The sequence below is a fragment of the Tribolium madens genome, unplaced genomic scaffold (assembly GCF_015345945.1).
Source record: "Tribolium madens isolate multiple individuals breed KSU strain unplaced genomic scaffold, Tmad_KSU_1.1 Scaffold_91;HRSCAF=231;Tcas5.2_LG7, whole genome shotgun sequence".
Lineage (NCBI taxonomy): Eukaryota > Metazoa > Arthropoda > Insecta > Coleoptera > Tenebrionidae > Tribolium > Tribolium madens.
Genome location: NW_025401063.1, coordinates 6,681,119 through 6,709,108, shown reverse-complemented (window position 1 = coordinate 6,709,108; position 27,990 = coordinate 6,681,119). Strand labels below are relative to the sequence as shown.

The 27,990-nt window shown below is 32.3% G+C and overlaps 8 protein-coding genes across 20 annotated transcripts; 6 read left to right on the top strand and 2 right to left on the bottom strand.

Annotated features, from left to right (window-relative positions):
* The first annotated feature begins 88 nt into the window (after positions 1-88).
* LOC123011054 (transient receptor potential cation channel protein painless-like) lies at positions 89-3,226 on the top strand. Its single transcript, XM_044408318.1, has 2 exons — positions 89-229; positions 281-3,226. Exons 1-2 carry the CDS (start codon positions 181-183, stop codon positions 2,770-2,772), a joined length of 2,541 nt encoding a protein of 846 aa, XP_044264253.1. The 5' UTR covers positions 89-180; the 3' UTR covers positions 2,773-3,226.
* Positions 3,227-7,379: 4,153 nt separating this feature from the next.
* Positions 7,380-8,755, top strand: LOC123011535 (putative transferase CAF17 homolog, mitochondrial). 2 transcript variants are annotated; one of them, XM_044409013.1, is made up of 2 exons: positions 7,380-7,510; positions 7,557-8,755. In XM_044409013.1, exon 2 carries the CDS (start codon positions 7,573-7,575, stop codon positions 8,581-8,583), a length of 1,011 nt encoding a protein of 336 aa, XP_044264948.1. In that variant the 5' UTR covers positions 7,380-7,510; positions 7,557-7,572; the 3' UTR covers positions 8,584-8,755. The 2 variants fall into 2 exon arrangements, with proteins under 2 accessions (XP_044264948.1, XP_044264949.1); XM_044409014.1 differs by having other exon boundaries at positions 7,384-7,506.
* LOC123011534 (RNA-binding protein 34) lies at positions 8,717-10,500 on the bottom strand. The gene is made up of 5 exons (XM_044409012.1): positions 9,587-10,500; positions 9,389-9,531; positions 9,092-9,336; positions 8,901-9,032; positions 8,717-8,852 (listed from the first exon to the last, which is right to left on the bottom strand). The coding sequence occupies exons 1-5, from the start codon at positions 10,369-10,371 to the stop codon at positions 8,787-8,789; spliced, it is 1,371 nt and encodes a 456-aa protein (XP_044264947.1). The 5' UTR covers positions 10,372-10,500; the 3' UTR covers positions 8,717-8,786.
* An 863-nt stretch (positions 10,501-11,363) lies between these two features.
* LOC123011532 (atlastin-like) lies at positions 11,364-13,592 on the top strand. Its single transcript, XM_044409001.1, has 8 exons — positions 11,364-11,449; positions 11,543-11,755; positions 11,821-11,982; positions 12,038-12,193; positions 12,250-12,535; positions 12,597-12,778; positions 12,844-13,050; positions 13,106-13,592. Exons 2-8 carry the CDS (start codon positions 11,555-11,557, stop codon positions 13,460-13,462), a joined length of 1,551 nt encoding a protein of 516 aa, XP_044264936.1. The 5' UTR covers positions 11,364-11,449; positions 11,543-11,554; the 3' UTR covers positions 13,463-13,592.
* A 4-nt stretch (positions 13,593-13,596) lies between these two features.
* LOC123011530 (E3 ubiquitin-protein ligase BRE1-like) lies at positions 13,597-17,121 on the bottom strand. 2 transcript variants are annotated; one of them, XM_044408998.1, is made up of 9 exons: positions 16,587-17,121; positions 16,433-16,528; positions 16,265-16,387; positions 16,064-16,220; positions 14,570-14,809; positions 14,080-14,512; positions 13,944-14,039; positions 13,815-13,888; positions 13,597-13,762 (listed from the first exon to the last, which is right to left on the bottom strand). In XM_044408998.1, exons 1-9 carry the CDS (start codon positions 17,053-17,055, stop codon positions 13,633-13,635), a joined length of 1,818 nt encoding a protein of 605 aa, XP_044264933.1. In that variant the 5' UTR covers positions 17,056-17,121; the 3' UTR covers positions 13,597-13,632. The 2 variants fall into 2 exon arrangements, 1 of the variants encoding a protein (XP_044264933.1); XR_006413152.1 differs by lacking the exon at positions 13,597-13,762 and having other exon boundaries at positions 13,849-13,888; positions 13,944-14,023.
* On the top strand, positions 14,842-16,062 carry LOC123011539 (anaphase-promoting complex subunit 13-like). Of its 2 annotated transcripts, none has more exons than XM_044409017.1 (2): positions 14,842-14,969; positions 15,067-16,062. In XM_044409017.1, exon 2 carries the CDS (start codon positions 15,278-15,280, stop codon positions 16,043-16,045), a length of 768 nt encoding a protein of 255 aa, XP_044264952.1. In that variant the 5' UTR covers positions 14,842-14,969; positions 15,067-15,277; the 3' UTR covers positions 16,046-16,062. The 2 variants fall into 2 exon arrangements, with proteins under 2 accessions (XP_044264952.1, XP_044264953.1); XM_044409018.1 differs by having other exon boundaries at positions 15,067-15,419.
* Positions 16,905-18,360, top strand: LOC123011536. The gene is made up of 6 exons (XM_044409015.1): positions 16,905-17,274; positions 17,326-17,499; positions 17,547-17,672; positions 17,729-17,878; positions 17,926-18,044; positions 18,100-18,360. The coding sequence occupies exons 1-6, from the start codon at positions 17,170-17,172 to the stop codon at positions 18,347-18,349; spliced, it is 924 nt and encodes a 307-aa protein (XP_044264950.1). The 5' UTR covers positions 16,905-17,169; the 3' UTR covers positions 18,350-18,360.
* A 2,283-nt stretch (positions 18,361-20,643) lies between these two features.
* Positions 20,644-27,955, top strand: LOC123011533 (F-box/LRR-repeat protein 20). 10 transcript variants are annotated; one of them, XM_044409004.1, is made up of 12 exons: positions 20,644-20,928; positions 22,846-22,883; positions 22,936-22,976; positions 23,037-23,139; positions 24,153-24,201; positions 24,263-24,412; positions 24,601-24,798; positions 24,845-25,306; positions 25,359-25,550; positions 25,600-25,701; positions 25,929-26,141; positions 26,196-27,955. In XM_044409004.1, exons 4-12 carry the CDS (start codon positions 23,114-23,116, stop codon positions 26,301-26,303), a joined length of 1,500 nt encoding a protein of 499 aa, XP_044264939.1. In that variant the 5' UTR covers positions 20,644-20,928; positions 22,846-22,883; positions 22,936-22,976; positions 23,037-23,113; the 3' UTR covers positions 26,304-27,955. The 10 variants fall into 10 exon arrangements, with proteins under 10 accessions (XP_044264939.1, XP_044264938.1, XP_044264937.1 ...); XM_044409003.1 differs by having other exon boundaries at positions 20,644-20,911; positions 22,846-22,976; XM_044409002.1 differs by having other exon boundaries at positions 22,846-22,976.
* Positions 27,956-27,990: the final 35 nt, after the last annotated feature.

Sequence of the window (27,990 nt, the reverse complement as noted above, 5' to 3'; positions counted from 1 at the left end):
ATTATCTTATCAGTTTCGCCATTTCCCCCTAGTTATCTCATCACAATCGACATAAAAATTTAGAGTCTCATATTGTGAGCCATTTTGCATTTAAGCATTTCACTAATCGAGTAATTTATCAACAAAAACTTTGTCAATATAATGAAGTGAATACAACTTGGTGAATATCAGTTGTTAGTTATGCATAAAATGTATTCTTCTGTATCAATAGAAGAGGAAAAGTTCACAGGTTTGTTACATATTTGATATCTTACAGATAAGATTAATTTATTAATTTCAGAAAATAAGGAAAATATCGCAAAAAGCTTGTATCGATTGATTCAAGGTTTTAGTAAAGCGTGCGATGATAAGAGTCTCAAGTCCATACGAAAGCTTCAAGACAACAACAAAATCCTAAAAAAATGTATAGTATTAGACGCATTGGATTCTAATGTTTTTGCAACAAATGAAACGAAAAATAAATTTAAACATAAACACATAGATATTTTACTAAATAAATATGAAGAGATTGATAAAGACGGTCAAGAAGTAACGGAAACGGATTCCTTGTTTTTTACATCAGCTCAATTGGATTTAGATAAATTAAAGAAGAAAATCATCGAAATGAATTCTACAGAAATTAACCAAACAAGATTTACAAATTCTGTTCTTATTTTCACTCTCAAGTATGGGAACTTTAACAAGGACAACTTTGTAGATTGTATAGAAGAATTAATCAAGGCTGGTGTCGACATTAACAAATGTGACCTGGTGGGAAGTAGCGCGATTGACTATGTTGCTGACTTGTACGAAGAGAATAAAGGCAATAGTGACGTATCAGAAAAGTTGAAGACTGTGGCCAAATCGATTTTAAGTAAAACAGTATTCAAAAATGACAACAAGGTAACCAAAGATTTTCTCGAAAAAACCATGAAAATTGATGTTACCACTCTTGATGAGATGGACGACAAAACAAAGTTATTTTACTGCGTAGTCAGAAACAAACTATCTGAACTTCAGAATATTAAAGACGTTGAACAGTACTTGAATTGTAATAATGAGGAGAACACTTTATTGCAAATAGCTTGTAAACGGCGATGCAATTTGGAAATTATCCAGTGGTTATTAAACAAAGGCGCTGATCAGAATTTGACAACACCTTTAAACCTTCTGACGCCTTTGGAATTAGCTGCAACACACAACTCCATCCAAATTTTCGAAGAAATACTGAAGAAGAAAGGAACTGACATCAAAGCAAATCAATACAACAATCTCGTCAAATGGCAAAAAGGGTTAATGAAATCAAAGATATTCGAGCTTTTTTTGGAATCAAACAATATAGATGTTACTTTCCAGTGTACAGGATCGAAAAATACACCCCTACATTATGCTGTATTGTGTTCGTATAAAACAGCTATTCAAAATTTATTGAAACGTGGAGCGTCCTTAACTGTAAAGAATAATAATCAAAAATGCCCTCTTGATATAATTGATTCTGTGGATCTTGATAAATATTTCGATTACTGTTTAGCTTTAGATAACTATAACCAACACTTTGCAAATTTAGATTATAAGATAAACATTCGTTTTACGTCTTTAATCAATGATGGTGAGTTAAAAGAAAGCAAAGTTTTTTCGAAAATTGGAAATCGTGGTAAGTTGGAACCTCTTTTGACACACCCACTTATCCATGTATTTATTTTACTAAAATGGCATATAATCCGTGTGTACTTTTGGGTAATTTTACTAGCTGAAGCGATACTATATTCCCTATCAGCATCCTGCCTTTATAATCTCCCTCATTTAACAACAGGGGGATATACGTTTTGTGTAATAATAGCTGTGATCAATACCTTTCTAAAGTTACCGATTTTCTTATATTGTCAAAAAAAAGACGAGAAAGTAGAATTTCTCGTACTACAACGCGCCCCTCTTCACGCTTATGTAGAAGTATTTTTAATTTTAACAATCTGGGGCAGCTTTATCCAAAACCAATTCCGAGCTTTTGTCTTCACTGCCTTCACCGTTTCATTTCTTTTAACCGCAGGTTACCATCCCAAACTCTCAAAATGGTCAGTTATGTTACAAAAAGTTTTCAAAACCTTCACCATTTTATTATTATTTTTTTCACTTATAATTGTGGGCTTTAGCACGGGTTTTCAAATTTTGTTTTCTGGGGATGGACAGTTTAAAAATTTTTTTACCGCTATTTTCAAAACGTACATTATGGCCACAGGTCAGGTCGACATTGACGAAAAGACTGATTTCGATTCATCAGGAATTGCAGGATATTTGATGTTTTTGCTTTTTGCTATGAGTATGTCTTTAGTGATTGTCAATTTTTGGACTGGTGTTGCTGTAACTGACATCGAACGAATTGAAAGATCATCAGTGGTGAACGGTTTTAGAAACGTCATTATTTTTATGTCATTTATCGAGTGGGGTTATAGTTTTATATTTCTAAAAAAACTACGGGCTTATATACCCAGTCCTTTATTGTTTTCTGATGAGAATAAAGGAAAAAAAACAATTGACTTTTATGTTAACAAAGACAACCAATTTGACGGTAATAAGAATAGCCAACGGTTTCCAAAAAAAATAGACAGGGAATGTTTTTACAAAATTCAAGACCATTACTTTAAATGCACGAAAGAAAAACTTAACCACAGTGAAATAATGAGCAAATTAAAACAACTTTCGGATGCGGTGAGTGAATTAAAAAAAACAGAGAAGAGTAGGAAATGTAAGTGTTTTGAGCATGACACGAAAACAACACAGAAAACAGAAAATTAAATGTAGCGAAACTTAATTATATTTATTTTTTTGCTAATAATAAATTAATTCTGAAGTGTATTTCTTGTTTAATAAATAATAATTAATAAATATTGTATGTAATTAATAAATTATTGTAACTTAATTATTTAAATTTGCAAAAAAAATATTTTCTAATCATGGTAGTACAAAAAAGTTGATTTTTTGGTTTATAACTGTAACCTCCAGATTTAAATTAGCAAAACCAGAACCTTTTTTATTGCATATTTAATCCATTTCTTATCTGATATTGCTTGTTATCCTAATATAATCGGCCAATTAAGATTCCCCAAAGGTTTTCTATTGGTTTCTATATCTAATTAAGCATGTTCTCGCAGTTAAACTCAACAAATTAGTATAGTAAGTTATTGATATACAGTGTGTCCCCGAATAGGTGAAACGACTCTTGTAAAAGACAAAAAAATTATATTTTCAATTTTTGGAGCTCAAAAATACTATTTTTCTGTTGAGTAAAGTGCCTTTGTGTGGCAAATACGACAAAAAATTATTAAGAAAAGTTGTTTAGAATTAAATTTTAAACCCCTATACCAAATTTCAAAATTATGATTTTTCATTTTATTCTAAGATAATGGCTTTTCATTAACAGAAACGTCAAAAATGTATTTAATACTGATTTTCTAAATGTAATTTTTTTATTCGTAATAAAAGAACTGTTAAAAATATATTAATGTGAATTAATAAACATAAAAAAAATAAAAAGTCATAGTTGTCCGATGATTTTGATTTTAAAATTTGGTATACGGGCGTAGATGTTGCTTTTAAACACCTTTTCTTAATAATTTTTTGTCGTATTTGCCACACAAAGACACTATACTCTACAAAAAAATAGGTTTTATGAAAATTTCTAAGACATACTTGATTTTTCAAAACTAATGTTAGAAATTAGTATTTAAGCAAGCAATGCTGAACCCTAAAAAATAAAAATTTTATTCAAATTGTATTTATTTTTTACAAGAGTCGTTTCACCTATCCGAGGGCACACTGTATATTTGTTGTAAACAGGTTATAAAAAAAATTAACAATATGTTAATTTAATATAAGTGAGGTGAGGCTATCGTTATGGTTTTTAATGCGTATGAAGTGAGGTAGTAGATATAGTAGTATAAATCACAAACAAAAAAAAAACATTAATATAAAAAAATATTCCCATTTGGTGTCGATACTTTACACAAGGTGGACGAAAGGCTTGATGATTCTCGTTGATAAAAAAGTCGACAAACCTATAATCTAGGTATCTATCAAATTAAAGGTAGATTAGCTGCATTGTCTGACATTGTAACAACAGATCCACCCGGTTTAGACGAGGATATTTACATTCGAGACGGATTTGCAAATATTTGAGCCTGTTGACTGTTACCTGTTGTACGATCTAATCAACAACCGGAACGTTTAGCGTCCTCTCCATCCCAATGCACGAAATAGAAAGAGAAGAATGCAGCGTCACGACGCCAATAATGGGATTATTTCGTATTAGTTCACTCTTTATTGCCGCGATTCCACGGCAAACATCAAATATGTGCTTAATACACATGCGTGCTTGCTACGCCTTTTAAATCCTGTTTTAGACGTTTGATGTATTAGCTCAATCGAAAGATAACTAATTATAATAAATTTGTTATCAAATCTAGGTGTCTCAAAATAACATTTGAATATTTTACGAAGATAAAAAACCTTATGATTTTTAATAACTCGCATATTGACACAAGTGAATGAATATTCCATTTAGAGATACATAATTAATTTTGTTGTGCAAGCCGTTCTTATAAGTTTCCATTTTAAAGTTGGTCTCATCCGAGTGGAGGCAAAGGGTTGAGATGACGCTGAACAAACAACAAGACGAATCTGAAGCGCTTCCTTAATTAATAAACTTCTACTAATGAAAGAAATAATTAATTTCTGCCTGCCACTGCGGCGCTATTTTAGACAAAATCACGAAACTTTCAAAAGCCTTTGTTCAGTCATTTTAAAAAATTCTTCCACTGCTCGATTTTTGATGGCTAGAGGGACACGAATGGTTGATAATTTGCGATTTCTATCCAATTTCTTTACGGTCAATGTTTCAGAGGCGCGACACATGTAATAATGAGTACATTGTTTACACAAGCTGACGTCAATGTTTGTCCTGTCTGACATATTGCGAACGGCGAAGGGTAATTTCCTGCCCGGTTTTCGTAGCTGCTCGACGCTACGCTGATATTGCCTCCATACGCCTTTTTAAATGCAGCATTTCCAAGAAACAAGAAGGCGATAATTGCATTTCGCACAGAACTTGTAAAACTGGAAAATTTTCCAAAAATTACCTATGTTAAGCATAATTTTCATTTAGATATATGTATACCCCGAGTGTGTTGATTGTTTCCGGAAATTTTTTCGAGTGATTGTCAAAAACGTGATAATTCCCGGATTCAATCAACGAGTGGTGTATACCGTATGGTAAGAAAATTTCATGACATCACGATTTAAAGAAAAAACTAATTTATTAAAGCAAAGAGAGAAAAAACTTTAGGAAATTTTTTGTGTTGCTATGGTCTTATGATATAAAATCATTATAAAATCATATTAATATAAATATTAATATTAATATAAAAATAAAAAAATTAAGATATAGGAATTATAGGTATTTTTTATTTTTCATGTAGCAATTTAATATGTATTTAATTTCTAATTAATAAAAGCTTCACAAAAGCATTTGAATGTTATTGCTATTTTTATTGTTATATTGTTCATTAAGTTCTCAAAATTACCTAGAAGGTAATTTTACATTACTTATTTTATGTGTAAATAACATGTTCACAATCAAACTTTCATGAATAGCTTTGACGCCAAATTAAAAAAAACACCCGTTATAATAATTTATTAAATAATAGTTATTTATTTGACGAGTTTGAGTGTAAATCGGACTCTTTATTTGACCGAGTGGATTTATAACCACGAGTGTAACGAGTGGTTTACCATCTACGAGGTGGAATAAAGCGTCCGATTTATACTCAAACGAGTGGAATACAACATTTTATTCTTCGAATTAGAGTCAACAAGGCTTAAACTTGCTTTAAATCTGTTAAAAATAATTTGACGTTTTGTATTGAGAAATGCCAAACAGTTGTCAAAACTTCCTTACACGGGAGAAAAACCGTAAATTTTGACAGTGTCGAAGAATAAAATTTTTTATTAATTTTTTCTTCTATTTTTTATATTGTTTTTTTTTTCATTCGGTCATTTTCCTACTTCCATAGTTTTTCTCGCTATAGATAGTATGTCTCATGACGTCATGACCATGAGTGATGAGTAGGTATATTATTTTCATTGTCATATTTTTAATAACAAATATATTTTTCATTCTGTATTTTTGGAGAATTCTCGTATTCATACTCTACAGTTTTACATACGTTTTTGTATTATTTACGAATATGTTCATCAAAAAGATATTTCCGTTAAATCTACTTTCTAAAAACAGGAAAAGCAACTTCAGTATTTTGCAAATTACATAAGTTCTCATTATTATAAGGTCACTTTTAACAAATATATTATATAAATACGTCCAGTATGTACCTATACTTTTTTTTATATGTTATGTTAACGTTCAAGTAAAAAAAAAACAATGTACTTTTTTCTAAGGCAAGTTGCTTCACCCAAATTTTTGCAGTACAAACCTTTCTAAAACATTTTTTAAGATGCATTACAATATAGTAATCACAGTATATCAGTGAATTGCCGTTTACAATCAATTGCATACCTACTCAGTTTTTGATAAAGCTCCTGCAAATAATTTCATACTTAGAATTGACAGGACTTATCACAGGATTCAAGTAATCATATTTCTTGTTTAGGTAATGGAAGTAAGTAACTCTACTTGCCGCTTAACTAAAAAGTACGTTGTGTCAATAACCAGCCCCCTAAAGCCCAGATTTAAGAAAACTGAGAGGCTCTCTGTGAAATGGGGCTCAAACGATCTCTAAGAAATTAGCGATGATGCATTCAGTGATTTAAAAAAATTAGAAAAATTGAGATTACGTCAAGTCAACACCTTTTTAGAAATTAGAAAAGCAAATTCGTTGAAAATTTTCTACGTAACACGAAGAACGTTTGAGAGTATAAAGCATGATAGGAAGAATTATGAATTTCTCTAAGCAATATTGTGATAATTCGTCAAGAGTTTCTTAAAAAATTAATAAACCTCTCAACTTTATTGTTTCCAGAAAATAGAGTTGAACGGATATTTTCTTAGTAAAAATCAGATATCGTACGTAGGTATAGGTATGTACCAGACTGCTTAAAAAATTGACAAAATGAACCATTTTTTCAGTGCATCATAATTTTATAAAACATTTAAACTGGAAACACTTTAGTGGATTAATTTATTCCTTGGAATATTTAGATTTATCTAATAATAAAATCGATTGCGTATGTTAAAAGTGGTTGGTATGCTAGTGCAACAAACACTGTCTCATTATCTACAAGAACTGTTAAACCGTTCGTTTGTTGTTTATTCAGAACAATAATAAATCGATTTAAACATCGCATAAAGTTATATTTTTATTGAGTTCTCTTTAAAAATAGCGCCAAAAACACAAATAGATGTCATTTTTAGTATAACCTCACATTTTACGGTTTTGAATTTTACAAAAAATAAGCAAAACTAAAAGCTAATCTCACAGGAGAATCACTATTACAGTCTTTATTTTGCTGAAATATATTGTTGGTAAGTGTTTCAGTACAGAATTATTAAAAATTGACAAAATTTATAGGTTAGGTTTATCGAAAATGTTAAAATTAAAACCAATATTATCTCACTTACCTTTAAAGCGACTCTTATCAACTTTATCATCCCACGTCCTGGAACCTCTAAATAATAGAACTCTAATTCGGGTATCAGGACCCGAAGTTTCAAATTTTCTTCAAGGATTAATCACAAACGATATTGAACATATCAGTTCAGGACCCAGTTGCATGTACACAATGTTCTTAAATAGCGCAGGTCGAGTTCTTTACGACGCTATTGTTTATCGTAGTTCCGAAAACAATACGTATTTAGTTGAATGTGACACTAAATCAGAAGATATTTTGCAAAAGCATTTAAAACTATACAGAGTCAGGCGTAAAATCGACGTTACAAGTTTAACTGATGAGTTAAAAATTCATGTTTTACTTAATACCAACAACTTTGACTTAAATTCAAATCAAAAATTAACTAATCGACCACTGGAAACCCCATTTAAAGTTCATAAAGACATGTGGATTTACCGCGACCCAAGAGTTGCAAATTTAGGTTTTCGATTAATTGCAAAATGTGGCGTTAATGTCGCTGAACAACTTGGTGATACTTTTAAAATCGCGGAAAATTCATCTGGCAAAAACTACCGTTGGTTGCGATACAGTTTAGGGGTAGGAGAAGGAGTTGAAGATTTGCCTCCAGGAGAATGTTTCCCTCTTGAATGTAACTGTGATTATTTACATGGTGTTAGCTTCCATAAAGGTTGTTACGTGGGGCAGGAACTAACAGCACGAGTATATCACACTGGTGTGGTCAGGAAACGTTTGATGCCTCTTCACTTTACCAAAATACCCACAAAATATCCAGACGAAAAAATTGTTCAAGAAAATGTTAATTTAGGAAAGTTGAGAGGCATAGAGGGAAATGTAGGACTGGCCTCGCTGAGAATAGCAAAAACATTGGCTTTCAAGGAGATTAAATTGGGAGATGGAGCTGCGGTGACCTTCAGACCTAGTTGGTGGCCCCAAGAGGCACCTAAGGAAAAAATTAAGTGCGCATAAGTTCTAGCTAAAAAAGTGACAAAAATAAAATCAAATGGAAATAAGTGAGATGAAGGAGAAGCACCTAAGAACTGGAAAGTAAAAATAAATATTAAATCAGTTTTTGTAGTCCGTATGTACAAATAAATAATCATTGACCCGAATTAATTTATTCACGATCATTCCTTGTCCAGTGTTACAATAAAGTGAAATTAATAAAACAATCATTTTGGAGCTATTTGCTTAACCAACTTTTTCTTTTGCAACAAACCTTTGTTGAATTTCTTTTTCTGTAAGACAGTTTTAAGAAAAATGTGTGATTGTGAAAAAGTAATTACCTTTTTCTCTGCATGCTTAACACCTTGGAAAGCTTGATTTCCAATTACATGAACCTCTTCTTTAACATCATTTTGTTCTACATTACTTTTCTCTTTATTTTTGTTAGTTCTGGGTTTTCCGGCTTTCTTTATCTATAAAAATTAATTGTACATATATTTATTACCTTGTAGAAAAAAAGTTGTTAAGTTACCTCTTTCACTTTACCCGTTTTTTTATTTTTCTTTGCGGCATTAAGGTTACATAAACTGATTCTTAATTCCCTATCTTTAAGCTTAACATTTTCCATTTCTAAAGCAAGTGTTACGGAATCAGAATTTTTAAAGTTCACGTAACCAAATCCCTTCCCTACTCCAGTTTTCTTATCTCTTACAATCCTAACTGAGGAAATGGGGCCACAAGATTCAAATGTTTTCCACAAGTCATCTTCTTCTGCATCTAAGTGTGAAAATTTAATATATGAAAGGCACAATCAAAACAGAATTCATACAAAAGCTTAAATTTCCAATAAAAATGGCTTTGTTTTCGTCTGGCTTGTCTTTAGCGTCACTCATATTAACTCTTAAATGGTGCTCTTTGTACAGAACACCATCTGCTTCTGTTGATTTGATAGCTTCATCTCTCGTCTCAAATCTAAAATAATGTTTTTTTTTTTTAATTATTATATAAAATTAATAAAAACAGTTACCTTACGTATCCATGAAAACTTTTTCGATCTGGATGGAATTTCTTTTTAATAATCGCAACTTTTTTTGAAATCTTGGGATCCGCAACAGGCACTCCTCGTATCCACACAGCCTCCACCTTTCCATATTTCATGAAAAATCTTTTAAGCTGTATTGTATTTGAATTAATTGGTAAATTTCCAACAAATATTGTCCTTGAAAGTAATTCTGGATCTTCCTCAAACTTTTCTTTCTTTTCTTTTGATTTAATACGTCTTTCCGCATTCATAGATTTCCTGCTTTTTTTTACCAAAGGCCCATCCTCATCACTTGTCTGTCCCTCCCGTTTCACGGGTTTTTCCTCATTATTTTCCTTGATTTTCTTTTTCAGTTTCTTTTCCGACTTGTGTTCTTGAAAATCCAAAAACTCATTCTCATCATTTATTTGTAACTCACGTTTCACAGATTTTTCTGTATTATTTTCCTTGATTTTCTTTTTCTTTTTCAGTTTGTTTTCCGACTTCTGTTCTTGAAAATCCAAAGACTCATTCTCATCATTTGCCTGTAAATTCGGTTTCATGAGTTTTTTTGTAGCTTTTTTCTTGATTTTCTTTTTGAGTGTCTTTTCCGACTTCTGTTCTTGAAATTGAAAATCTGATGTTTCATCAGGTTCCTGAGAAGCGAAACTCGAAGAATGTTTGTTTGATTCTCGAGTTTTTGGACTTATCTTTTTTCTGATTACATTCTTCTTATTGGGGGTATTCGAACCAGTTATTAAATCGGACAAACTGCCTACAGAATAATCCATCACTTACGAAAAAGTTTACTTCTTCAAATTAAAATAAATAATGTGCTTCGCTTCGTTTAGAACACATGGATTAAAAGTGAGGTTAGGTCTTCGTTAGGACTTAAGCACTTTAAGTGAGTGAGATTGTCAAGCTGCCGCGAAATCCGGCAAGTGGGAAATTGTGAATAAATGAGTAATATTAGTTGCCTACATCGTTTACTATGAAAGAAAAGTAGCATCTACCTAATTTCTGGGCTAATTTATACTTATTCAGACATCAGCACATAGAGATAACATTTTTTATCATTAGCACAAGTTTATTTTTAGTTAGGTAGTGTCATATTGAGTGATAAAATAAAACGATCATGAGTTCTAATCGAAGCCTTGATCATCTAACCGATTGTTGGAAATTGGGGATTTCCCCTAAACTTACAATCACAGATAACCACCACATAACTATCGCGTCAAATGATTAAAAGGAGATTAGAGTTTGGATGTTGGATTATGGTACAATTTACGCTAAAAGCGGGTTATCTTTATAATTAAGTTTACTTTTTTTTCTACGACACTATATAGGTATAATAAGAAAGATGTCAATTTCAACAATTGAGTAGGCATGAAACTTGATAAACTTATTCATTTGTCAAAAATTTGTACCTTATTATAACGCATAGTTATAATGTAATAAGTAATTACTGTTATCAAGTATGTTGCTATTTTGTTTATCTGATACTAAACTAAATCTGAATCTAAAACTCACTCGTGGGGCTTCTGCACTCGGTTGACGCTTCGTGCATAAGACTCCTCACTTGTGCGTTATGCCGTTATGTGTCACTTTCCGTGCTCGTTATGAAATATACTATTACCAAGAAGTTTTTTAATTATACTTACCTATAGTTATTTGAAAAGACATTTTGATGGCTAATATTTTATATTATTATAGATTATATAGATTACAGATAATAATTTTATTAACCTTAGATAAGTCATATATAAGTATCCGAAAATCTATTGTTTTTGCTAGTTGTGTGATGTGTATTCGATAAGTTGCAATATTTAATACTTACAGTAGGATAGTAATATTGTAGCAAATTTAAATGTAAGTTTTTTTTTTATGAATTAGTAACTTCTTTAAGTTTAACTAATTCAAAACAATGTGGATTTTATTTTATAACGTAATAACGTATTTTAGAATTACTTTATAATGGCAACTGAGGCTGTTCAAATAATTAACACAGATCGAAATGAAAATAATTCAATAAGACTAAATGTAAATGCTCTCGAAAGTATTCTTTTGCGACCGGAAATTAGAAACCAGAAGATCTGTGTTATTTCAATAGCAGGAACTTTCAGACAAGGCAAATCTTTTTTGTTAAATTTTTTTTTAAGATATTTGAAATTAAGGGTACGTATGACAATATTTGATTATGACAAAAAAGTGCACATCTACTACTTATTTATAAACTCTAGCATGGGACTTCTCCAATTGATCCTAATTCTGATTGGTTGGATCCCATACATGGCTCGCATTTATCAGGTTTTTCGTGGGAACATGGGTCTAGTGCCCATACGAATGGTATTTTAATGTGGCCAGAAGTTTTCACTATTCACAAACCCTCATCAAATGAAGAAGTATTTACCAATATCATAGCGGTTTTGTATTTTGACATCCAAATCCGATTTTCAGATTGCAGTCATTTTGCTTGATACTCAAGGTGCATACGACAATGAAACCACTACACAAAATTCGACAACAATTTTTGCCCTTAGTACATTGATAAGTTCCGTACAAATTTATAACGTAATGCGCAATTTGAATCAAAATGATTTAGAATCTTTAGAGGTTTATTAAGTGTAAAACATTAATGAATAAAAAAAATTAAACGAAATATATTATAGATGTTTGGTCAGTATGGGAGATTATTTACAAATGATGATTATCCGTTCCAAGATCTTTGGATTTTAATCCGGGACTGGCTTGCACCTTACGAAAGGCCATTTGGTACTTCAGGGGGTGAGACTTTGCTTCATGACAGACTTTACAGTCATCATGATACACTTCCTAACGAAATAAATGGGCAAAGAGATAATTTGCGCAATTTATTTAAACCAATTAAATGCTCTCTGTTGCCATTTCCTGGTGAGAGGGTAGCCGCCGACGACAATTTTAGAGGAGATCTAAATGGTATGTTGTACTTATACTAATGTATCAAACTGAAGTTATTCAATAAACGATTACTTTTTAGAAATCAGTGCTAATTTTAAACATTATGTTAAACAACTAGTTGAGTGCATTTTTGAACCAGAAAATCTGGCAGTAAAACGTTTTAACGAAAAAGAAATCACTGCAGAGGATTTATTTAGACGTTTTGACATATACACTGAAATACTTAGAGATGGTTTGCCACAAGTTGAAACAAGACTAGAGGTATAAGCAAACTTTGTATTGTTTATAGAATTACGTAAATATACTAACATATCTCTATTTTTCAGACTGCAATAAGAAATCAACATAACAACGCTGTTGAAACTTCTTTCAATTTATATGATCAACAAATGCATCATAATTTTTTGTCAGTTTTATTACTTAATAATCACCACGAATCTTGTAAAACAAGAGCACTTGACAATTATCATAATATTAGATTCTTAGGAAGCAGTCTTGATCTGCATAATGAATACGAACAAGAGCTTACCAGGGTAAGATTATCGATTATTACTTTAGGATATTTATTTCCCATTGTTTTTTTTTTAGAAAATCGACGAACGGTTTTTAATTTACAGAGAGAGATTTGATTTAGAAAGAGAACGTCAGCTTCTAAATGAACAAAGAACAAATCAATTGCGTCAACGACTGCTTAGACCAAGTCCTTCAACAGAATCTTCACTCGAATCTTTATCATTGGCACCAGTAGGTCTTCATCAACTGTTCAGACCACGTGATTCAATAGAATCTTCTTCAGTGGCAACGGTATCATTTAATGCTTTACGTATTACAGCAGGACTTGTAGCAATTGGTTATGGTATTTACGAAATAGTATGCGCAACAAATAGCTCTTCTTCTACAAGACGGTACTCAACTGATGATGATGACTCTAGTTCTGACTCTTAAAATAAGTGATGTAAAATCGATGTCGGTTCATTATTATTAATACTATTTTGTTCTTAAATTGTCTTAAAGTTTGTTTATTGTTCTGAATATTATTTAGTAATTAATTATAGAATAAAAAATGCTAATAATATTTTGATGTTTTTTTTTTCATTTTCTATGAAATAATTACATTACTGTGTTTTACGGCGACTGCTCCTCTTCTTATGCAATAATAACTGTGAAAGCCTCATTTTACGTTCAAATATGAACTCAAATGTACTCTCAATTGATCCTCGTCCTCGGTGCAAATCATGAGGATTACTGTAAAAACAACAAAATGACTCAAACTCAACCAACTTTGCGAAAATCTCACATAAACCAAGATGACTTTACAGTTGGCAAACCTGTCGCGTGTTTCATTTCTCTCACAGAGGCAGTAAGTGCCATCTGAAAAAAAAAAATATATTAAAAATAATGAATTCCTACTTTTGTAATGAAATACATCTTTGATTTGTTTTCGTCTCTCCCATATCTTTAGATTTTTCTTCAGCAGACCCAACTCGGCTTTCTTTTTTACATACTCTAAAACAGAAGGTACCTAAGGTACGATAGACAGACGCAGTCGTATTTCAATTAACCTCGTAATTTTCACTTTTGGTTTTAATTTTATCGTATTCTTCTTTAGTTGCGTCCAATTCTTCAGAAACCTTCTCACATTCGTCGTCGATTTTTCGGACCAACTCTTCTTGGGTTTTAATTGTGTCTTGATACACTTTCAAATCGGTCACTTTTTTCAACAGATGCTTCTTCTGATTGCTCAGCAATAAATTTGCGTGGCCGTTCATTTTTTTCAGTTCAAGAAGCAACAAATTCCTTTTATCAATTTTCTCCCTTAAATGCTTATTTTCGATTTCGAGCTGCTCAAAATCCACTTCTTGTAAATGCTCGCCTAGAAGCTTCTTCTGAGTTAATTGAGCACATATTTTCTGGTATTGCACTTTCAGAGAACTTGTTCTTAAACGTAGTTTGTCGGTAGTAGCACGAGTTTTTTTAAAAGTTTCATCCATAAATCTTATAATAGAAAAGTCTCAAAAATCATAGTTTTTATAAAATGAAAAAGCTTTTTACCTACAAAATCGATCTGCCGGATTTTTTTGAGTATACTTTTCTAATACTTCATTATTAATAAATATTCTTTCAAACGTATCTTTGATTTCTTGAATTTCACTTTCTCTAATGGCCATTTCCTCCAGTTCTGCTTTTAATTTATGCCTCGTAATGTAGCATTTTCTATTTATTTTATCTAACGCCGCTTGGATATCGTCCATTTCTCGCATTATTAAATCTGTCTTTTGAGTAATGTTTATTCTTGAAAATAAAGATTACAATAAATTTAAAGTTTGCGTTATAATTTCAACATTCAGTGTAGCCAACCATATAAAAATTAAAACGGAACTAAAAAAGTTTGCAACTAAATTATTTGTGTTCATTTTTGCAATCTGCCGAATCATTTGTTCTACCAATCTTAGTAAGTGCTTTTGATAACTGTTCATAAGTATTTCAAGACGAAATGCTCCTATTTTGTGTGTAATTTTTTACAATTGTGTCATAACCTCACTTTCCAGGAATGGACAGTTCTGTGGCTGTCGACGGTTATTTTGTTGATTTAATTGACGATAATTGGCGCTCCGAGGAACTCCCTAAAGACGACATCAACGTACCCACGCACGAACTAGCCGATCCTGAGGCCGATTCCGGAGATATCCACTTAACTCTCAAAGAACAAGAACAAAAGTGGACCGACATTGCCCTCGGTGCTTTAAGTGAACATCAGTGATGGAACTCCCCAATTTGGGGCAACAATGTGCCCATCCAAACTGCCAACAGTTAGATTTTCTCCCATTACAATGTAAATGCGGCAAACAATTTTGTTCTGAACATTTCAACAAGCATGTGCAAGGGTGTGAAACTTCCACCAACGTTGAGGTAGAACCACAAAGAATTGAAAATGTTTACAAGTGCACTTTTGAAAATTGTCACGAATCCAGTTTGGTACCTTTGCTTTGTTCCAATTGTCACAAACATTTCTGTATAAAACACCGGCATATTACCCAGTGTAGTGAACCAGATGAGGAATTCTTTGCTCAAGAAAGGGAAAAACGGGCTGCACCTGTGAGGCAATTTAATGAAGCTAAAAATGCGGTGGACAAACAAATCGAACAGAACTTAATTGCGGCTAAAAAGAAGGGCAAAAACTTGGCAAATAAAGTACAACTTATGAAGATCAAGAGTAAGGCTAAAGGGCTCAGCAGTATTCCAACCACAGACCGTGTTTATTTCAATGTTACGCATCCTGAAACTGGTCAAGTCACACCTGTTTTCGTTTCAAAAAGTTGGAGTTTAGGGCGCGCAATTGATGCAATCGCAAACGAATGTAAATTGAGAAATGATAATAATAAGATAACTGAAAAAAAATTGAGGTTGTTTAAACAGGACGACAGTGGGGTAATTTCAAAAAATCTTGCAGACTGTCTTGAAAAACTTATAACTGATGGTGTAATAATGGATGGGGAAAATCTTATTCTAACTTATGTAGATCATTAATAAATTTTACAATCATACCTTGGTCCTTCTTTTTCTAGTGTCATGGGGGTTATGGAACTTGTTGAATATGACAAAAACTCTGACTGTCGCGAAGCTCTCGTTAGTGTCAGTCTTTTAGAGGAGACCGAGGTGCGATCTTGCATAGTTTGAACAGTTTTCAGAACATTGTCCATGCCTAAATTTTCCATATTTAAGATGTTTTAGAGTTTTATTTTAAACCTTCAATTAGCGATGGTTCATTTTTTTCTAAAAAATGAAGAAAAACCATGTTTTCTAGCTCCAGATGTTTTGCACTTTTTTCTAATTCAGTTACGGCACTAACTAATTCGGCGTTTGTCATATCTAAGGCTTAACATTAAATTCAGTTTACAATTTTCGACTTTTTACCATCTAACGGATTTCTAAAACTCATATTACTTGTAGGCGCTGAAGGGCGTCGAAATACATTACTCAATCTTTTCTGGGAAGCTCTACTGCGTCTCCCTGAGGCGAAAATTCAATATTTTTAATTCAATACCGTCTAAAAAAAATTCTATTCTACCTGAGTCCATTGTGACGTCTGAAAGTTGTGTCCCCAAACTGGAGGCTTGGCTGATGGTGTTAAGTGTGGTCTGACTAATACTTTTTTTCGACAAGATTGATTGTAAAGACTTTTCTGCACCTTCTGTGGTCTCCACTGAAGTAGTGGAGGTTACTGTTGACCCCGTGTTGATAGTCTCTTGGCTGGCTTGAGTGGTATTTGAGTGTACTGTCGAGTGAGACATGTGGTCTGCCGAACTTTTATTAAGACTATCACCAGATGTATCGATTGTAACAGAGGGTCTTTCTTTGTGTAAATCTTGAGGAGATCCTCCTGAGGCTGCAGAGGGAGTCGAGATGTTCGATATTGCTTCCGTGACTAACGGATCAGCAAAGAAGGCTTCAGTACTCTTCACATTTAAAGCCGATACAATTTTTTCCGCAGATGATGGGTTAATTTGGTCTTTATCAGAAATTTTTGTTCCCGACATTGTAAATTATTAAAACGGCAAGTTCCAAGAAATACCTAACTGACAAAACACACAAAACTAAATTGAGATTTCTATGGTAACCAGTTTAATCATTCAAGAATGAGTTGAGGTAAAATGGTTTCAAATTGTATCAGCTTTCAAAACACAGCAAAGAAACATGAAACTTCCACTGGAAAGTGTCATCGGTTTATCCCACAAGTGCCCCAGGAATTCGATTGCGTAAGAGTCACAAAGCAATTTTAAAAGTCTGCTTTTTTGAGGATATTTTAGAGAGTCAAAGCAACAATTAAACGAGAATTGCTAAATAAGGATCTTGCCATCAGAAATGAGGAATTTGAAACGTGGTATTCCAAGGAATACCCGCGGAAAGTTATTTTACCCGACCAGTTATTCAGACCGCCACAAAACCAGTGTTTGGAATATCTAAGGAATGTGGAAGAAAAGGTATCTCATTTTAAGTTGTTTCTTGACTAATTCTCATGTTGTTGTAGTTGTTTGTTAATCCTCCTCCTCCGATAGCGCTTCCTCTTTCAGAAATGAAAGATTCATTCCGAATGAATTACATCCCGCCCAGCATAGAAGAAGTTAAAGCTCCTGTTGTTACAGCAAAGTGTCATGTAAGTTAATTAATTATTCTATTTGGTGTCTATTTAACTACTTGAATTTTAATTAGGTGAGTAAGCTGGGTTGTGAGCAACAACCAGCCATCCAGCCTCACACAAAGGGATTTTGGAAATGGACAGACCCTTATTTAACTGTCTACAAGTCCGAATATATACACCATGAAGACCTACCTGACGATAAAACACTCACGTTTTACAACGTAGGTAATAATAATCAATTTGAATACGTTTGTAGTGAAAATTGCAGCAAGGTGAATTCGATTTGCCTCCGTCTTCCGGTAATAAAACAATGTTCGATAGACAAATATTCAAAAATGTGTTGCCGGTGAGGCTGATGTCGAGGTCATTGAAACGCGTTCCCAATTTGTGAGTTTTTACTAATTCCCTAGATGATTTTTCTAATTATGATTTTGGATAACAGTGGTATGCAATCGGAATACCAGGATCACTACATCAAACAAACCTTCTCGTATTTATACCCCCATCTGCAAGACAGATGTACGCTGTTTGAGGATTCATTGTCCGAGGCAAGTCGATGGCAAAACTTGCCACCTCCGGGAATGTATTGTTCTGAATACTGTAATATTGGAGGTTTCTCGGTCCGAAGGGTCGTAGATCAAAGCACACCGACGAAAGAAATTGTTCGAACGAAGAAATGTTGCCGAATTTAATTACCTCTAATAAAATGGTCTACCTGATTGCTTTTTTATTTCGAAAAAATTCCACAAATGAATTATAAATTCAAAATATCATCGCACAACAAACATGACTGGTATTTTTAAACATCTAATTTGTTGTCTGGTAACATTTACCTCAGATATCATGCTAATGAAATGAGTGTGACCAAATTTTAAATTTAGGCTTTTATTATCGCAATTATTATTCGTGTTGAATTAGACACATTTGATGTTTATTTATGAAGTATTTACAGTTCTGTTTCACTACTTATCAAGTTGGTTTTATTCCGTGATGATCCTAAATGATTAAAAAAGTAAACCTAATTTCATTATTTGGTATTTGCCACATTTTGAAAAACTCTTGGAAGACGAAAGCCCAAAGTTTTCTATTATTAGGCTGTATTCTAAAAAACTCTAAAAAAGCCATAACTTATTTTTATTTAACTATGACAACACTTCTTTGATTTAAGTTGAACAGTTTATTGTGAGCAATTTTGATTTATTGAGCATCTATCCCAAAAAATTATCACATTAACCTGTAAAAGTATTGTCATATTTTTAAAAATGATGGCTTGGGGCATTTTTTAATAATACGGTCCCTAGAATAATGAGTCAAAAAAATGTTTATTTTATTTGTTGCGCTCTTAGTTTATGTAAATTTCAGTGTCTACCTTCCCAATAAAATCGATTTTTTTAAGTTCTTATTGTGTACCTATGTATTTTTTTGAGTCCATAGCTCCCTGATAGTAGGAAAACTGCACTTTGATTTCGTGATACGCGATATTTTATTTTTTAAATTATAATAATTTATTAAATTTATTATAAATTTATTAATTCTAATTTATTAGAATTTTTCCATATGCAGTGTGGTTGAGGCCGTTTTGAATTTTTTCAAAAAATTTAAATTAGATTTTTGTTAGTAATTTTGGAATCGCACGTAACCGTATTTAAAAAATGTACTTTTTGTATTAATATTAAACTTTTTGTATTGCCTATTATGTATGTAACAAAATTAGTTTTTTAGTAAAAACATTCAGATTTTTCCCGGTTTGTTTTGTTTTTGTTTTATTTCATATTCCCCGGTAAATTAAGCTTTCCGACTCTATTTTGAGTCCGGGAAGTGATCTATTACAAAATCAACATTTACCGGATTTTTATTTTTAACACAAAACGGCAAATCAAACCTTTTTGACAATTTTTTTTTTGAAACACCATGAGATAATAGTATATTATTCAACGAGCGTATTAATGATGGCTATTATTATTCAGGAAGGTGAATTGAAGTTTAAAAACGAGTCGTAACCATTATTTGCGAGTAGAATATGACATTTTATCTACATAAAACACTTATTTTACTTACAAAATTTATATTTGTTATGACAGATCTGTGACTTATGGTGTCCCGGGGATACTAACGCTGGCAACCAACAACAATAATATAGACAGAACTGTGACTTATGATAAGTGTGAATTATGAGTAGCATAATGTATGTATGTACCTATAGTCACATATATAGCAAATGTATTATTACAAAAATTTATTATAATATACTTACATCCAGTAAGTCTATTCCAGTACTTATTTCGATATTCATAATATTACCGGACTTACAAATATCGTAAATTACTATTCTTTTACAACCCTGAAATCGCTATTGAAAGAAAAAAAAAAACTAAAGCTCTAAAAGTAGATTTAACGCAATTTGAGTATATTTTCACATTTGATACTGAGCATTTTGCTTTTTTTGCATTTTTTTAAATAAATTCTAGTCCTTAACTCAGACTATAAGAGCAGTTAAACACACAAACGAAAGAAAAGAAGAAAACGCATCTAACTGGGGAAATATATAATTTTAGGCAATTTTTAAATAAAATAATCTCAAAGGTTGTTTTGGATAATTACTTTGAGACAAATTTTGAAAGTGATTTATTTCTTTCTTTAGACATTTAGAGAGCTTCTGTAACTTTGGTATACGAGGAGGAGCGTTTTTATCTTATCGCTTTGCGCTTATCCTGAAGACGCTTGTGGGGTCATTCCCGTGCACCGTCGGGGTAACGACCAAATAAAGAATCGTCAACCCGCTTTCCCCCGTCATTAATCGGCTCTCGAGGAATCACGTACCCCAGACGGCGTCAACCAAAACTTTTACAGAGCAGCCTAATCTAATAACAGGTGCATTGCACATGCAAGCGGCCGATCCAGCGCTCCGATCGATATCCGCTGGTTGCAGTGCCGCCGTCGCCGTCGGCACCGCCACCATTCGTCTCGATCGGGCGTCGCGGCGCTCCAAAGCAAGTTCTTTGTGTCCATCGACCCCCAGCAGTCTCGCCGTCGTCCCGCGAAAACGGCTTGTTTTTGTTTTGATCGTGCCGGCACCAATGGTGGGGGTCATAAACAAATCCGCGACTTCTCATTCGTCGGTGGAGCGCTACAGCCAAGGCCGTCTGTATTAGCAGTCCCGCAACAGTACATCTCGAGTGCACGTTCTGTGAGTTCGCCCCAGCGAAAACACACATTTCGCACACTTTGCGCCCCCATTACTATGATTTATGCGGGTAGGAATAAACTTGAGGTATGTTGGCAAATCGCAGCTTTGTGAACGCGTCCGAAATTACTTGCCGAACTTTGTTTTTATTCACGTTCGACTGTTTGATGTAAATCAGCTGATTGTGTAAACGTCAAAGTTGGTATTTCGTTGCGATTTTTTGGCACACCGCATGAGCACGAACGTTTTTTTGCTGGTTTACTCGGCTAGTTTTTGGGGTAACTTTGGTTTGGTGTGTTGTTTGTTGCAAATGCAATTGTTTTGATTTTTTTTTCTTTGTTCACGAGTGTGTTTCGTACTATTCGTCGCAAACATGTCCGCCGTTTAATGACATCTCTCGAATTCTACGTCTTAAAATTTTTCATGAACTTGTTCAATGTTCAGGATTTAAATTATTCACTAATTTAACTTACATTTAAGAACTATTTTTATTTATGATAATTACCACCAAAATACTGTTCCTTGTTATCAAATTATATTAAGTTTTATTCAACATTTATTAGTTTTATTTTTGGCATTTGGCTCAATTCTATTTTTCTTTACGAAGAATCAACAGTTTAAAAGAATAATTGTTAAATTTACAGTATTCTATTATTGAATCCAATTCCTAAAATTTGTTTATTGATTCGAAAAGAATAATTTCTTGTTAATTTGGATAATAATGAGAAACTTTGAAAAACGTACAATTATCCCGAAATTTTGATTTAATCATCTTTTTCTGGTACAAATATATCATAACTAGAAATATAATTTACTTTTAAAACCAGTTACTTTATAATGAGAAAGGATACGCATTGTTAATTTCTAACAATTCATTTCTTACATCTAAATTATATAAATTCTACAGCAGTTTGTTGGATGTGAGTATCTATTGTCTTTTTTATAAATATAATTTTTTGATGTTTTATTTTTTAAAATTAAAATTTCCAACGACCCTAACGGAAAGTAAGTGTTTCTACCCAAATGTCAGAAAGGAAAGTGTTTAATTACCTCCCAAGTAGGTAAAAATGTTACCTCTCTCATCTGCCAAAATTACAATAAAAATATACAGTATGTCCTCGGATTGAGTTTACAAGTGGAAAAATTTTTTATCTTTGATTTTACGCTAAAACTAGAGGAAAAACATTTTTTGCTTTACTTGAAACAAGCAAATCTGAAATTATTTATTATTCTGAGTCATTGGAATGAAAAGTTCATCGCTGGCGAATATAAAGAGAAATTGTTAGTTCTGAAGTTTTTCTTGTTGGGTCGTAGGAAAAATTATATGTATGTATTACACTGGTGGAAAGTGTCTTTTCCTTCCTTGGTGTTTTCTGTGGGAGGAAAAGATACACTTTTCTCCCTTGTAATACAAATATATACCTATTTGTTACATATGTAACTATTTATATGATTTTTTGATTAATATCTTTGTTACCAATATGTATAATGAACAGTAATGACTAGCATTATTTTAGCATTGGAACTTTTTAATTATTTCAGAATCAAAAATATAAATAAACATTAAATTCTCGAAATCATCAATATTTTTATATAATATTTTTAATAATAAATAATATTAATTATTAATTAATTAATTATAATATTTTTTACTCTCTTTGCGCTTTAGTTTTTATATAAATGAATGGAAGTGGGAATAATTTTCAATGCGAAATTTAGAAATTTTAACATACTGCGTCTTGAAATGTATTCACATGATCGAAAATTAGGATTAGTCAGGTTATTCTAGGTATTATGTTTATTGTATGAAAATTCCTGGAAAACTGTTTCATTCGTATATACGAAGAGGTTTTAGTGAGTGGTATTCTTGGCATTTATTTTCAATCGATAAATTAAATGCTCGATTAGATGTGTACATTTTTCTATATTTATGAACGATCTATTTTCGAAAATTAGATGAATGAAAAAGCTTGTACATATTTGATTTGGTATTTTATATTTCAGTTGTAATAAATTGAATTGGTAATAAACCGCCAGCTTATGTAAGTTAATGACAGTACAAACCCAGTTAGGAATGCAATTTAGGACTTTTAGGACTATTCTATGTAATAGACACGGCATCTGGATCCCATTATGTAATTTCACTAGTTGCCACTTTTTTATTTTTAATCAAAATTAATTCTAAATTATTTCAGGTCATTTACAGCAAAATTGACTAACTTTGGAAGTAATTTTTTCGTCCGCAGATTTAACAATAACCTTATATTGTTAAATGGTGGATTTGTGGCAAATTAAAAGGTTTGTGAATTTTATAGATTCTGTCTTTTTCATTTACACAATTCAACACAAGACATTGGTGTGTAGCTGTGTTGGAGTGACTTGAATGTGTGGTGTATGTTTCTTTTTAACTATTTGTATGTACTTACCGTGAAGAAATTTCAACTGAAAATTATTTTTAGGTCGATAATTATTATTCAGAGTAATTTTTCTTATACCTCACTTTCTAAAGCAAATTTGGAGTCCACAGAAAGTCGGAGATTGGACACTTTTTTTTCTCAAAGTGCATTGATAGTGTATTAAAAATACACAAAGCAGTTTAATTTATGACAGTTCTATCTAAGTACCCAGCTAACAAAGTTTTATAAAATTATAGGTGTTGCGAGTCTTGTAATATAAAACTTTATCCATTAGATGCAGTGTATAAAATCAATACCTGTCGGCTACAATGTTATTATATTAAAAAACTAGTTAGAAACAATTTAATTTCCATTTTCAGAAGCAACAGTATTCTTAAAAGCGTTACATTTTTATATGCTTTGTGAATGAGTCAAGAGTTTTGCAGCTGTTAGAAACCGGAAGAGTTAATTATACAAATGATTTACAATTATTTGAGTACGATAAACTAGAATTCTGGGTTTAAATTGTTATGATAACTTATCTAAAACAATCAAAAACTGTGTTGAAAAAGTAAATACCAAATTTCGAAATTTTGCTTTGGAATATTGACACAATTTTGTGTGTTTGAAAATTAATAATTGCACTTTATCTTCTGTTATGTAAACGATTTAAAATAAAATTTTGTAATTGTGTTTTTTAATAAACGATTTAATAATAATTTCTCTTGTTTGTTTGTGAGTAAAAAATGTAATACTAATAACACAAAAGGTTTCAATGAAGGATTATTGTTTTTTCTTACACTATGTATTTTTCGCCTTTCATTTTTTTACTAACCAATTAGCATAATTAGTGGCTGGGAGAAGGTAAAGCGACTTCATTTTTTATTTTACTATTTCGTTACCGACACATTTTAGGGTGCATAATTATGCCGTCACAAACATCCAAAAAAGTATTGTTTATTTCGTAAGCTATTGATTTGTTGATTTTTTTGAGTTTTTTTGAATGTCTTTATTTTGCATGTTAGTCTGCTCGCACAACACCTCTGGAAGGGAATAATGAACTAAGTGCAACTGTTTCTAATCTAGCACGCCGTTGGTGGCGAAGTAAAAAACATTTTAAAGGCTCTAGCAAAGAAACCAATTCACTAATGGCTGTAGATACGATGAAACAACAGGTTTGTAAAAAATTGCATGTTTATTTTCTTATAATTTCAAAATATTTTTGAATCGATCACCTAGTAGTGTAGACATGTTTTGTTAGATTTTTGTCTATTTGAAGCAGAATTGATCAAACACGATCGTGTTTGGCTTTTTTGCACAAAAAAATGTAAAAGCACTGAAGTCGAAACTTTGGTCATTTTAGTTAACTAAAGTGCTGTCTGATGACGAAGCCCTCATTAACAAGAAATTGCCAAAGGAGCTGTTACTTCGGATTTTTTCCTACATAGATGTAGTATCGTTATGTCGTTGTGCCCAAGTATCTAAAGCATGGAATGTCCTGGCTTTAGACGGCTCAAACTGGCAAAGAATCGACTTGTTTGACTTTCAGAGAGACGTAGAGGTAAAAAGTTTTTTTGAAGTGACTGCGTTTCAAAGATGGATTTTAGGGTCCCATTATCGAAAATATATCTCGAAGATGTGGCGGTTTTCTACGTCAATTGTCACTCCGTGGTTGCCAGTCTATCGCAGACGGCTCCATGAAAACCCTAGCTCAACTGTGCCCAAATGTCGAAGATTTAAATCTCAACGGTTGTAAAAAACTGACTGATGCCTCTTGCACGGCGTTTTCTAAACACTGTTCTAAACTTCAGAAACTTAATTTAGATGGTTGTTCGGCGATAACCGACAATTCTTTAAAAGCACTAAGTGATGGTTGTCCGAATTTAACTCACATCAATATTAGTTGGTCGAACAACATAACAGAAAATGGAGTGGAAGCGTTAGCGCGAGGTTGCCGAAAATTGAAAAGTTTTATTAGTAAAGGGTGTAAACAGATCACTTCTCGAGCTGTTATTTGTCTAGCTAGGTTCTGCGATCAATTAGAAGTTGTTAATTTACTTGGTTGTTGTGTAAGTTTGAATTTCACTTTGTTGATGTCGTAACGATTGGGATTATTTTCAGAACATAACAGACGAGGCTGTGCAAGCTTTGGCTGAAAAGTGTCCAAAGTTACACTATCTATGTCTTTCAGGATGCTCGGCATTGACAGATGCTTCGCTTATAGCGTTGGCTCAAAAGTGTACGCTTTTGTCAACGCTTGAAGTCGCTGGATGCTCGCAGTTTACTGATGCAGGTTTTCTAGCACTTGCCAGAGTAAGTTTTTGGATTATATAAAGTGGAGATAACTTAAAACTATCTTCAGAGTTGCCGTTGGCTAGAGAAAATGGACTTGGACGAATGCGTTTTGATTACAGACAACACTTTAATACACTTAGCCATGGGTTGCCCCCGGATTGAATATTTAGTGAGTTTTTTGGTTGTACTATTCAAAAATGCTATAGTAAATCGAATTGCAAAAATAAGTAGTTTTCAAAATGTAAGGTACTCGATTTGCACCTTTTCTTTTATAATCACTAACGTCCAACTTCTTTAAATTTTCTGTCGAATCACATCGTTATTTTATAGCCAAAATGTTTCATAAAATTGCTAGAAATGCTGTTCTTTAAATAATTCTCTTGCTGAAATTTTCAGACTCTCTCTCACTGCGAGCTAATCACGGACGAGGGCATAAGACACTTGTCGATGTCTCCGTGCGCCGCGGAAAACCTCACCGTTTTAGAATTAGACAATTGCCCCCTGGTTACCGACGCTTCCCTCGAACACTTAATATCATGCCATAATTTACAACGAGTCGAACTTTATGATTGTCAACTTATCACCCGGGTTGGAATTAAACGATTAAGAGTGAGTTTGTAAAAATAGAAAAATAGATTCGTCATTGGTTTGATTTTTTTATAGAACCATTTACCCAATATTAAGGTACACGCTTACTTTGCACCAGTTACGCCACCACCTTCGGCCGGAGGATCCCGTCAAAGGTATTGTAGGTGCTGTGTAATTCTATGAGAAAATGATCCCCTTGGCTCCAATGATCTGCCACCGTCATAATGCTATGTGTTCAGCACGCTTCACGTGACACTACAATAATACGTATTACGCTACTAGGAATCTTACAAAACGATTGCGCTTTTTCAACACACTTCCAGCATTCGTTTCTGAATATCGAATCATTTAATTAATTAATAAGGAGAAGCGGTCGACAATCGAGCTTTAATATGTTTTAAAATCAATTAAATGATTTAGTATTTAGAAACTAAAATGTTTCCAAACACTGAAATAAATCTTTAGCTAGTTTTTCTTTGCAATACACTCATGCAAATTAATTCGTTTCTGTTTTGCGCAGTTGTTGAGTGAGACTTCAGCCAACGCGTTAAAAATGTTCAAAAACTTTTCTAAGTAGTGATTTTGTATGAAAAGTACTTACTTGTTGGGATTTGTATAAATGTGCTCAAATAAGTTTTTTAACATTTTTTAACCTAGTTATTGGATTAGTGCATTTGAAATGTATTGGGGCCACAAGGGGAAATATCGATTTAAAAAATGTAAATCTTTCAATATCTCATTGTTACTCTTATTTGGCAAGAGTTACGTTTTAAAAAATTAAGTTATTGTTAGGTTTATTTTAATTTTCTTTGTGCATAATATTGGGTGCTATTAGTGTAAACTTTTGTTATGTTGTGTTGTTACTGCGAGATTGTGCTGCTTCCATTATGTAATATAATATGTCAAGCGTTAAAAAATCATTTTTTAACTAGAGCATGACAGCGCATCTCAGCATTGAGATTAATACACTAGCCATTGTTTGTTATTGTTATCAAAAAAGTTGCGTGATATTTATTTAATATCAGTTTTAGTGATAATTCTTTTTACGTTGTTGATTGGATATTATAGACGAAATATTTACAAAATGCAAGTATGTATAGTCAACTGCATTTCTAAATGAAAGTATAACATGTAGACGTTTATAGTGATTTTAATGTTTGAACAATATCCAAATTTAACAAGTATATTAACCTTGAACTTATAACTGATGGATTTTGGACAGTAATATTTCGGTATGTCTAATTAAACGTTGATGAAATTTGTACCGAAATATTACATTATCTTATTATATCAATATCAGACCAACGATTCTGTAAATTGTCTACGTTTTACACCCTTTATTACTTTGCAGTCTTTTATTGGTATGCCTCAAATTGCCTGTGATAAAAGAAATTAAATCCCGATTGTTATTTTTTATTTATTGGAAAGTTACTTATGATTTAACAAATTTTTCCGGACCTCTGAATTGATTTTTTCAAATTTTTTTTTGTCACCATCAGTTAAGAACTTTGTTTTAATTTCAGAGAAATATTTCACAAATAGTAAAAAGATTTTTGTTTTGGGACAATTGATAGAGAATGTTTACCATATTTTTGTATTTAACTATTTATAGGTGTTATATGTTGTGTTATACACAAAATATAGTATGTATATTGTCACTTACCTATGATATAACTTAGTTTTAAGAAAAAAAGTAATATGTAGGTTTTTATTAGCCCTGGTGGCATTTAAATATAGGAATATTTATTTTACAAAAGACTGAGCACGAGCTATTAGAAATTTTTATTAATTGTACTGTATGTGCATTTTTAATAAACACTTATGTATTAATGCAACTTTTGTCTCAAAAAACATCACAATTTTCTAATTT